The sequence below is a fragment of the Equus caballus genome, chromosome 4 (genome assembly GCF_041296265.1).
Source record: "Equus caballus isolate H_3958 breed thoroughbred chromosome 4, TB-T2T, whole genome shotgun sequence".
NCBI classification, from domain to species: domain Eukaryota; kingdom Metazoa; phylum Chordata; class Mammalia; order Perissodactyla; family Equidae; genus Equus; species Equus caballus.
In genome coordinates, this window is record NC_091687.1 from 9,302,763 (window position 1) to 9,315,510 (window position 12,748).

Genomic DNA, 12,748 nt, shown 5'->3' on the forward strand with positions numbered 1-12,748 from the left:
GGATTAGGGACAGCTCCAGTATCTGCCATGGGACTGAACTCAATGGTGTTACCACAGCAAGAATATCCTGACTCACGAGTGGAGTCACATATACACCAAGCCTACAGATGATACCTAAGCCAGACATCAGTGTATTAATTTAGCCTGAGAAAGAACTCTCATCCAGACATGCAGGGTTCAACCAGCAGATGAAGCCAATCCTTGTGGGAAGCCCAGGCTCACCCAGAAGTTGCCTCACCAGCACAGATCAAGAAGAATGAAGTGAATGATTTGAATGTGCCATGAGTTCAGACTATGAAAGCCTAAAGTGTTGATCTCAACAATAGAGCTCTACTCCCCCTGGGACTGGACAGATTGAGTCCGTGGCCTGAGCACCCACTCTCTACCATGCGTGGGTTGGTGGGTGGGGGTGGGGACATTTGCTCTTTATGCTCACATTGCTGAACAGCTGCCCTCTACTTGAGCCCATTCACACTTTTATCTGATGTTAATGTCCTTTACTGAGCCTTGCTCAGGTTGACTCTGACTCATTTTAGAGGGACTTACATTATTCAGTAAATGACATTCAATTACATAGTTGGACTCGGGGCCTCTGTGTCTCTGTATTATTGTGAAGGAAAAAGCACATCACTGTTGCCCACATCTACAGTCCATCCATGCTACCAGGTTCAGGGGCATGGGTCTTCTTTCACTCCGTCTACACTGAGAAAATAATACTAAAAGATACCAACCTCAGTAAATCAAACAGCATGGAAAAGCTTGGATACTTGGTGGCCTGTTAAGATAATCTTAGTGCTCCAAGGTGTCCTGTCTGCTCTTTCCTTCAAAACAGGGTCACAAGAGTGGACTGAGATGCAGCATCTGGACAGTCCTGGGCATAAGACTGTGGCTAATTGGAGTAAATGCTGTAGATAAAAAGGAGGGCACCCCCTCCCCACAGCCTAAGAGTATATTTGACAGCAATCACATGTGTGTAGATGGATGTTTTCCTCCAATTAGCTGTTGCCTTTTGAAAGTGAGCAAGGCTGGTTGTGGTGTAACTGTCCTTAATTTATCTCATGACACCTTAGCCACTGCTCCCACAACCCCAACCAGTAGGGGCCGGTTTGAGTTTGAGAATTTTCCAAGAATCAGCCACATTTGGCAGAGCATGTACACAAAAAAAGCCTGAGAAATAACACACCAGCGGCCACACCAGCCCCTTCCCGCCACCCAGGCTGTGCCCTCCGCAACCTGTGCTCTCCCTCTCTGTGCCGCCTCGGTCAGGGCAGCCCAGGCCCAGTGCGGAAGGAAGCTGCTCAGAAGTTGGAAACCACAGAAGACACTGCCTAGCAGTGCCTGGCAGTGAAGTCAGCTGCACAAAGCTCTCAGTGATTTGCAATCTTCCCGTCTTTTGTTCTGCTCTTTCCCAACATGAAAATAGTTCCAGCTCTCTAAGTAGGGGGCCAGGGATTGGGCCTAGACAATCTGATCAAATTCACGAGAGTAAAGGAGTAGATCTAATTAAATTCAACCATTCTTGTATCTGGTGGGTCTGTGTTTCCAAATGGGAATCTCTAGTTGATTTCCAAAAGAACATATTTCACAGAAACTGCATCTGATTGTAAAGAAGTAAACAAAAATGTTTTCCCTATTTTAAATGAGACGCTGTTTATTTTTAATATATAAATGATTTTTTACCTTAAAGAGATTAGAGAAAATAGAAAATATGTAATCTCTTATTTTTCCCCCTCCTACTATACATTGAACATGTTATTGTATGCCTATGCCTGTAGAAATACAGAGACACATATAAACGAGTGCCATACATGTTGGTATTATTATTCAGTAGAAGAAACGGTCAAAGTACGTGAACAAATGTTTCACAGAAAAAGAAATTTGTATTTTCCATATATGAAAAGATGCTTCTCCTCACTCATAGTAAGAGAAAAGCAAATTAAAATGTCGACGAGAGACTATTTTTCAGCTATCAGATTAGAAAGACCTGAGGCACACTCTTGGCATTCACCGACAGTGTGGTAGAAGTACAAAATGGTGCTCTCTATACAGTGGGTGAGCTGGCGATACCTATCAAAATGTTCAATATACACACACTCAAAGTGACAGAAAACACTATTATAATTCAGCATTTGGAAATGCGCCAACGGTCTATCACAGGGAGCTGAGTTTATAAAATATTGTACATTCACCAGCGAAATATCATGCAGCCATGAATTGTCCCTCTACACTGACATGAGAAAAGCTCTAGGACATTTAAAGAAAAAGAGAAGTGCAGAATAATGTACACCATTCACTATCTCTGTGTAAGAAGGGAGAAAATGAGAATATGTATTGATATGTATACATTTATATGCGTAGATTCATATTTGCATAAATTAAAACTGGAAGGATGCACAAGAAGCAGAAGTAGGACCTTAAGAAGCAGGGAGATAGAGACAGTGTTTGAAACAAGATCACTCAATGCATTTTCTAGAGTGTTTTGAATTTTGAACCACGTAAAGGCATTATCAACAATTTTATAGGGTTGTGCTATGCATATTACTTGTTAACAAAACTTTCTGATTAATCTTACATTTCTTTGAACAATCTACACTTTTTGAAGATGTATATTTTACAATCATATGACATCCTTTAGTTTATTTTGTAGTTTCTTATTGGGCATTTGGCTTAATTTGGGACTGCTATAAGCAGTGCTACACTAAGTGAATATCCTTGCACATAAATCATGTACATACCGTTTGTTTCCTTGGGAAATTGATGGATGGAATGGTGAGAACACTTTCTGGGTTGCAACATGATCTCACTTGTGTGATGGACTCTGTGACCGCTCCTCACCACGAGCGATCTGGGACAGCAGCACCGGAGCTCAGGAGCTCTTTTAGTCACTTGCTGGCCTCCACTGCTGTGCACATTAGAATTACTGAAGGAGGTTTTTAAAGAAATCTCCTAACCTGTGCTGAAGACTTGGCCTCAGTGGTTTTTAAAGTCTCCCAAGAGGAGAGCTACGGGGATAATGGGTAGAGCAGCAGGTCTTAAGTCAGGCAGACCTGGAGTCATGCGGACTCAGGCACTACTCTATATTTACTCTGGGACATGTTTCTTAGCCTCTCTGGGACCTAGCCTTCTCATCAGAGAGATGAGTGTGATACCCATATGTGGTACAGTGAGAGCATTAGACATAAAGCATGTACACTGCCTAGCAGAATTCCTGATGCTCACTAAGTGGTAAGCACTTGCCATTACTCAAACAAAGAAAATATATCAAAACAGCAAAAAATAGAATAATAGAACATGACAGAGTCCATGCATTTACCCAGGTGTGATTTCATGGCTAAGGAAAATTTTGAGTTTTTAGCCTTTTGGGTGAAATGTATCATGTTGGTACGGTATCTCTGGTTATCTCTTATTACTCAGATTTTCTAATTGGCAGTTATATGGGACTTTGACTAATATAAAGGGGAAAATCAAGTATTATTTTATTGTGACCTGCTTGATTGACAGAAAGCCTTCAAAAGCGAAGTCTCTGAGGAAAAGAATTCCAAAACAGTGGAGAGAGTTCATAAGGGGGAAATTCTGAGAATTGTTGCCTTGAGGTTTCCCTTTGTTAGAGCTGAGAAGTGTACGGAGACTCTAGCTCTATAAAGGTATGGAGACTTGAGTGTTTTTATGTGAAACTGTGTAAATCTTTGCCTAGTTTTCCATTGCACACTTGTGGATGCAACCTGTTGTTCTGGTATTCATTTTACCCAACCAGGTGCTGTGGACTTTAATCACAGAAGTCCTGTTGGTGGGTGGGGAGTCAGTGTGTAAAAGTCTTCCCAGCATAAGAATTGTGTGTCAGGTTGGCCTATGACCCTTGAATGTTCGAACATTATAGGAGCAAGGAGAGAAAGTCTGGATGGTTCTTTTCACTAGCTCTTAGCCTAATAAGGAAGGAAATTTTCCTGTGTCAGTTGAAACTAAAGTAACCTGTTTCTACTCTAGTAGCAAATAACAGCTAGGTTAAGAGCAGAACTCCTACAGCCAGGCTTCTGGGGTTCAAATCTCACCTCTGTTTCTTATTAGCTGGCTAACTATGGGGACATTCTTTATCCCCTCTCTGCTTGCTTCCCCAATGTATAAAATAGAGATAATTGTACAGATATCACAGGTTTTTTGTGAGACTTAAATAAGCTAACATGTATTTAGACCAGTACCAGTAAGCACAATACCAGCATTTGCTGCTATTGCTTTCCTTGGAGGTTAAACATTGGCCTTGTAAATTGCACTAGACACCTCATATTATTTTATTTGATCACACCCTTCTAAAGCTGGATAACTTAGGCAATGTGACACGGTCAAGAACAAAAGACACAGCTAGTTAGAGGCAGAGAAAGGAGCTCAGACTCTACCTATGGCATGTGAGATATGACCTCTAGGCTAGTGTTTCACCCACCACACCATGTGGCAGTCCTGTTGTGGTGGAAAAGTACTGGAGAAAAAGGGCTGTATAAACAGCCTCATTCCTCAGAATTGCACCTGAAGCCATCAGAGGTTTCCACAGGTGATTCTGAGGACCTCCAGGCCCATTCACTCTAGAGGATGAGATGGGGTGTCAGAATGGTCCACCCAGAGAGCACCAGCAATGGGCCTGCTCTGCCACAGACTCTCAGTCCATTTCATTAGCAGCTCCCAAAAGAGCAGTTGCAAATCTAGGGCACACACTCACACAATAAAGTAGGATTTCCATAGTGTTGACAACAAAGGAAGTAATTATGTTAAGAACAGAGTATATACACGTGATGAAAACACAGACGCACTCACAACTCCTTAAGAAAATTCTCACTGACTCCTTGGAGGATGGCTTTAGTAAACAAGCAGTGTATGTTTTGCTTTGTTTTGTTTTTCCCAGTTGACAGTGCTTGAAGGGAAAGGCACCTGATAGTAGGTAAGAAAATATTGGCTCTGAGTTCAGAGAGACCTGGCTTTAAATGACAATTACTTACTTAATTACTACTTAAAAGTAGTGACCTTGAGCATAGAACTTAATTTCTCCAATATTACACTGTGGACCATATTCGCACCTACCTCCAGAGGCTATTAGAGTAATAATGAGGTTCCCACTGCATAGTTGAAATTCAGAGCCCCTATTCTGCCCACAGCAAACTTTTACAAGGGGAAAAATATTACAGATGACTGTCAGTATTTTTGTGTATGCGTGTGATCTATTATTCAAAAGTAGAACTGCCAACAGTGGACACTAATGCTGTTGAGGACTTGCAAGTGCGAGGTATTATTAATACACTTAATCCAGGAGACAGGGTGCTGTAACTCCATTCTACAGATGAGGAGGGACAGATGCAGAGAGTCCAAAAGGCTTCCCTGAGGTCACAGATGCTAATGCCAGACCCAGGATTCAAACACAGGCACTCAGGGCTCAGAGTCCAGTGGCTTAATCCCTCCACTGCGATACCTCTTGGTGTGACCGCAGGTCTCATGTGGTTATTGTGAGGAGCAGGAAACACAGTCCTTGGGAAACACTAGTGTAGAGCTGAGCACACACAGTGCAAGTCGTGCTAGACATTATGGTGACCCCATCGGAATGTCCCAAACCAAATGAGTGTGAATCTGGTGATCCTTGAAAGAGAAGAAACCTGGGTGCCTTCATTTGACTGTGGCTCCTCTTGGAGCAAATGCCCCAAAGACAGCACCATGACCACTGTCTCAGGGAAAGAATTAGAACTGTAGTATTGACTATCATCACAGCCAACGTTGGACTTGTTTGCTCAGGTGTCATGCTGTTTCTTACCTCGGACTTTCAGTTAGATTTCACCAAATCAAAGGACACATAGACAAAAGTAGACTCTTGATTTCTTTTATTGTGCCTATTATGAAAAACAATGTACAGACTTTTCAAGAAACAACAATGGTAGCTTAAGGATGTGTAAAATGGAAGGCTTCAAGGAGGTCATCTGGTTTAATGGCCCTAAGGGACATAACTAGAGCTGCATGTTGTCTGTACTCAGAAGGCATGATTATTTGAGTCCTGGAGGAGCTGATGGAGATGCTGGAGAGTGTGATGCTGAAAGACGACCCTGTGGCCCTGCCCCTGAGAAATGGCAGAACTCGTTGTTACAGAATAAGATTTTCTGGTTGCCCAGTGGTTTAGAAAACTATTTTCTAACGTTGATATAACAGAAAAATACCCCATGAACTGAAATAACCCATACAAAGAGAGAAACCCCAAATAGATCCTTGGCAGACAGTTTTAGGGAAAATAAACAATGGAGGAAAGTTGCCTTCTTTGTGCCACCAGCTGTTACAAACTCTTTCCGTTGCCACAGACTGCTGCTCTCCTCAACAGACAGAAGGCCATGATGGCAGAGTAGACCACGCTCATGATGAGGAGGAGGAGGTAGGCGTAACAGGCCAAAGTGCTGCTGAGCTGCAGCTGCAGGGCGTCTAAGAGAAGTCATATGATTAGATTCACCTGTCCTTTTGAAAGGATGGGACATATGAATTGGAAGGTGGTCACAGTTCTTTATTTCTAACGACCTACATTGCCTTGACACGCTGCACTATCAAACCCAAGAGTAAACAGGTACCCTACCCCCACTAACAACAACAGCAACAACAACAACAACAATAAGATGACTCGGAATACAGTTGACAAGTTATGTCGATCAACAACCTCTGCTAAATTCACTTAGAATATTCCATAATAAAAAAGTGAGGTTGCATATTTAATGAATGAATCCAATGGGAGAAAAGTATTTGTGATAAATAGCTTTTAGCATTTCTTCACCCCACCAAGTCTCAAAGCCATAATAATAGCTAATATTCCTTAACTACTAAGCAAGTGCCAAACACTCATTCTGAGAGCTTTGCATGCAAAGCTTTAATCTTATTTAATTTTTATAATAACCTATGATACCATTATTTTCATTCCCATTTCACAAACAATTTGATGATGGAGAGAGGTAATTTGCCTCATGACATGCATTTAGTAAGTAACAGAAGCCAAAATTTCACCCCAGTTCCATGACTTTAAAGAACACATTCTTAGCCATTCTGTCATTCTGCATCTCCGAATGCAAGAAATGCCTCAGACATCAAAAGGTTATGCATAAATATAAAGTGAGACTCTGATTTAGACACAACTGAGTCAATACACGTTGTGTATACATTGAGATTCCTATCAAGAATACAATCCATGGAAATTTGGTGGCGTTCACAGTGGGGTGGGCGGGAGGTTGAGTAAAGAGGGTATTATGTAACATGGAGAAAGCAGTTAATCCAAATTCTCTGAAACTTTAGGAAATCGTGGCCCACTCACCTGTCCTTCCTAAATGTCCCTCATTGTGGCTATGGTGTTATAGGATATTTGCACTTAATACCCTTTGAAGTTTTTCAAGAAATAAGTGAAGTCAAGAAATAACAACAATGATAGTGAACCAGACTGTCTATTCAATGAACCACAAGGCAGAGTCTCTTCCTGTGGAATTCCCCTTTTTCATGTTGTATCTTCGTAGATTCAAAACTCCAGCATCATTAGTACTTCTTGTGGAAAGAGATTTCAGAGGTGATGTGCTCATAACAGCTTGCCCTTGTTCAGGTGAGGTGTTAGCAGAGGGCCAGAGCCCCCTTGATGTGGGAAAGAAGGGAAGATCAGCAGGGCTAGAGCCAATGCTTCTAGTCACTTTCTTTGTACATACGTAGAGAGAAAGGGCCATAAATCAGCACTGCTTCTGTGCCAGCTAAATGAGATACCCTATGCTGGACATTCCACATAGATGATATTATCTCTTCAATAACTGAGTTAGGTGTAATTATTCCTGGTTAGCTGATGAGAAAAGCGCTGCTCAGAAAATATAAGTAATTTTCCTATATGGATGCAAGTAATCATTAAAAGAACTGGGATCAAGTCCAGTGTGTGATACTGTGAATCCTGTGCACTGAGCCACCCCCCACCATGTGTCCATCCTGTCTCAGGTACTTGGCTTTAAGTTTCTTGTTCTAGGACTGTATCTTAGAGGAAGAAGAAAGAACTGAGTAAGTGTATGAACTCTGGATTCAGATGGCTGGTGTGAAACTCCTGATCTAGCTGTGTGGCATGGTGCCAGGTACTTATTAATTTTAGCTGATTGCCCTTATCTGTAAAAGGGGAAAACATGTTCTACGACTTCATGAGAGTATTATGAGAATTAAACAAGAAAATGCATGCAAAACCCAGCACTAAGCCTTCTGTATATGAAGCTTTCAGTATCCTTAGTTCCTGTTTTTAGGTGCTGGGAAGGACCAGAGACTTAAAAAAGAAAATTCTAGATGCAGCTTATTATCATGTATCCCTCAGTCATTACAGACGAAAGCCACACAAATGAATGAAGTCCATTGTTGACATAATTCAGAGCCTGTCACTGAACTCTAATTTGCAGTCATCTCATCCCTAAACCAGCATTTACTGTGTTTAGATGACTCCTAGGAAGTGATGCATTGATTTAAAATATCACTCTGTCTGTTCTGCAACATCCAGCCTTTCTTGTTTTTCTACCTTCAAAGTGAAGTTTATCAAGAAGAAAAAAATGCTACAGCAAGACATAAAGACAAACATATACAAAAACTTACTGCTTTCACCATTCCAACAAGCTTTTGTGGAGTTGATAGCAGGGACCTCTAGAAGAAATAAGAACAAGTTGTAGTCAATTCTTCATGCCTATGATTTAACAGTGTGATATATATGTATTTGCATGTGTGTCTGTATACATATATATACACATATACACACATATATGTAAAATCTGCCAACAGACTGGGAATAAATTCATAAAAATATGAGACCCACAATTTCAGGAATAATTGGTCTTCTCAACTAAGTAGAAGGGGAGTTACAAAGATAATTTGATTAGTAGTGAAAAAAATGCTACAGCATGATATGGAGGAAAACAAACAAAAACTTACCACTTTCCTCTTTTGAGAAATCTTTTGCAGAAAAAACAGCAGTGACCTCTAGAAGGAATGAGAGCAAGTATTAGTCAATTGTGCATGCCCATAATCTGACAGTGTGTGTGTATAAATGTATATATACATATACATATGTGTGTATATATATATAATTTACTGAGACACAGGAGAGAAAGTCGCTAAAAATATGAAATTATGAGCCCCACATTTCTAAGAATAATTTGTCTTTCGTATTTTAAGCCCGAGAATTATAAAAGTTAAGTTAATGAGGACAGAAAAAAACCTATAGCATGACAGAGAGGCAAATATAGACATTGGCTTACTGCTTTCCTCTGTCGTGTAAGCCTTTGTGGAACCGATAGTGGTCGCCCTTGAGGTGACAACTAGAAGAAATGAGAGCAAGATTAGTCAATTATCCATTCCCATTGCTCCATAGTGTGTGTATGTGTTTATATGAGTATGTGTGTACGCACACACACACACACACACACACACACACACATAATCCGCTGAGAGTGAGACTGTCCTTTAAAGTATGAACCCTACAATTCCAGGCATAGGTCATCTGATTCTCTGTAGTTCAGTGGATCTAATTCATGTATTGTGTTTGTGCACAGGAAAATCTTGACCTTTATAAAAGATACATTTTGTTTTCCTTTGTCACAACTGAATGGTTATACTCAAGACTGTCTTGCTTTCCTTCTGTATTCACAGCTCCTGGCACAGCACCTGCCACAAACGAGTGGATGGGAAAACACTTGTCAAACAGAAAAATAAATGGAAAATGTCGCTACTCTAGTCTTCAGCACGTACTGCTGACGTGAAGAGTAGCTACCAAAATCAATTCACCAGCTCTCAGAATCCACAACTATATCTCATGTTTGAAGGAATATAATTTTGGCAAATTTCTCACAAAGCAAAGCAAGCATGCACACGTTTCTAAATTGTGCACATCACTGCATCCCCAACTCAGGCACGTGATTTCTCGAGTAGTGCTGTTTTGGACGTGACGCCAATATGAATAAAAGCTAATAGTGATTATTACTGTGCCAGGCACTATGTTAAATGCTCCACATGCGTTGTGTCATTTGATGCTCCAGTCACACTGAAGTGAGTTGTAGTTTGGAGGAGTCCTTGTTGCAAATGATGAAACAAGGTTGAGAGTATAAGTAACTTGTCAAGAGTCATACCAGTGATGGCAGACCCAGCATTCAAAGGATCCTTGTAGCAGATCAGTGAGATAGATCATGTGGAAAGTACTTTGTAAAAATAACCCATAGAAATAGAAAAATTATTTATAGAGAAACAAAATAATTCCAAATGCGGACAATACAAACATTTTCTTCTCTCCAGATATGTTACATATTCTTAGCAAATGAATTTCTTACTACAGGAGCTAAGCATTTCAGTGCAATTCTTTCCAAACATAGAAAGACAGGTCAAGTCACATTTATACTTCTCATAATATACACATGAGGTGAGACTTATATACAATGTCAAAAAAAAGAAGGAAGACGTATAAAGGTAATTTTTTTAAAGACTATTTCATGGATGAAAACTGATTTGAAACCATTGTTTTAGTTTATGCTTTTTCCACAAGATGTGTTCCTGTTCATATGGATGTCATTCTGGTATGAAATTTTATGCGCCCAATGAAACCTCTTTCTGATGGCGTTAAAACTGGACATGAGATATAAGATTTGGAATAAATTCCAAGAATGAAATGATAGCATAATCATATTTAAAAGCTAAAATATCTTCAAGAACTGACTTTAACATTTCTTAAGAGTCTCTTTCTTTTCCTTAACAATGACTTACTCATCAAAAGATAAATCAAACTCTCTTATTACCATCCACTGATTGAAGTAAAAACAATAAAGTAAACACTTTTCATAATAAAATTTGTGTATGCATCCTAAGTGCTCTTCCTCAACCAAGCTTGGTCAAAAACTTGTACCAGACTAGTTTTATCTTCTTCAAAGACACTTCATTGATTTGTCCTTTCAAGCAACATTCTAAGCTTTTATCAAAAACAAAGAAACTTTCAAGAAACAGCTTTATAAATGAACTGTAGAACGACATCAACAGAAATGTGCTTATTAGCTGTCTTGCCCTGAGAAGCCCATGCAGACATTTGTTTCAGAAATTAGGTGCCACATAAAACACATGACCAACTGAACTTCTCTATGATGATCATCACCATGGAACTTACTATACTTATTTTTCCCTGATCACTGGAAAAATCACAACTTAACAGGACACTTCAGCCCAGTGGTTATACTAAATTTGTGCTTTGCATACATCGCTTCCCCTCTACTTCTTAGCTATAGAAATACTAAATTAGAGCTGTTGTTTTAATGTCTCCTTAGAGAGTTTTAGGAAAGGTAATTAAAAATACAATAAATACATAAGTAAATACGTCTATGTAGCATTTTCATAAGCAAGTGTCTTTACTGAAAATATTTCATTTGCTTTTCGTCACAGCCCCAGGAGAAAGCCAAGGCAAGTTTTCCTACCTAATTTCACTGGTGAAACTGAGGATCCGAGAAGATAAAGACTGCCTTCCTACTTCAGACTGGTACGCAGCAAAGGTCTTCACAGAATTTGTTATGTGCTTGCTCCCTACAGCTTCAAAAGGGCTTGTTAACCACAGGCAATGTATAACTCAATTTCTCCTTGTTTATAGGTGCTCTGTGGCCTTTGGTCTGTTGTGTTCATACTCAGAACTTAAGTCCTGAATCTAGACAGTTACAGAACCAAATGCAGGACCACGGCACATTGAGCCCTCTGCCCACACTGTCTGAATTATACAGAATCTGCAACAAAGGGACTCCTTTGGGACATCATGCCTGAATCACCAGTGACTTTGTGTGATTAGGAAGAGAATCTATTCTCTTAAAACAGATCCTCCATGGCACGGTAATTCATCACAGTGTACTCATCCACACATCCCTCCCAGGCATGACACAGGCCAGTTCTGCAATAAACATTTGTTGTGCTCTATTTACCAAGAAACGCATTCATTATGTAGAATGAAAGTATGTGTGTACATGTTAGCCTCACCCAATCTTTAATTATGACATTTTACCGTGCGTTGTTAGGTAAAATACAAACCTGGAAAATCTAAGAAGATAAAAAATTTACAGGCATAATTATTTGACTTTTGGTCAAGCTGCCATCTGGCTCCCTCATATGTACATCATTTTGTAACCTAACGGCATTGTTTTTGGGTTATACTTTGTGTATGGCAAGATGAAAGTTAGAGCGACTTTTCTTGCTGATTAGCACATTCCTGGAAGACGTATAATTGTTCTTATTTCCTGATCAACTAAGATCATCCAAAGTGGAATCTCATTCTGAGCATTTCTTGCGTGCCAAGTGCTAGGTGCGGTCGCATATCTTGTTTCATTTAATCCGTACAACCACCCTAAAAAACTCCACTGTGACCTTAATATTTTGCAGGATGAATCTCAGTCTTTGAAAGGTTAAGTAAATTTTACTTTTTCTTTTTCTCTGTTATGCTCGAAATCTATACTATTTTAATTGTATGGGGAAATAGAAAGACATTTATGATAACAATAAATGGAGAAACATTTAAGAAAGACTTGCATTTGTTTAATTAATGGTAATGATGGTGAGCCAGACTAATTATTCAGTGAACAAGACTGAGTCTCTTCTGAGGAGAAAATTTCCCTTTTACATGCTTTATCTTCAAACAGTCAGAACTCCAGAATCATTAGCATCTGTTGTGCAAAGGGATCTCAAAGGTGATGTGCTCACAACTCCTTGCCCTTGGTTAGGGAAAGTG

General features: G+C 39.9%; 1 gene segment (V, D, J or C); it reads right to left on the bottom strand.

The window, feature by feature from the left end:
- Positions 1-5,838: 5,838 nt before the first annotated feature.
- The window catches only part of LOC100062122 (T-cell receptor gamma chain C region DFL12-like), a 54,058-nt gene continuing 47,148 nt past the window's right edge, over positions 5,839-12,748 (bottom strand). The window contains 4 exon segments of the C gene segment in view: positions 5,839-6,441; positions 8,605-8,652; positions 8,938-8,985; positions 9,264-9,323. Coding sequence covers positions 6,299-6,441; positions 8,605-8,652; positions 8,938-8,985; positions 9,264-9,323 — 299 coding nt within the window.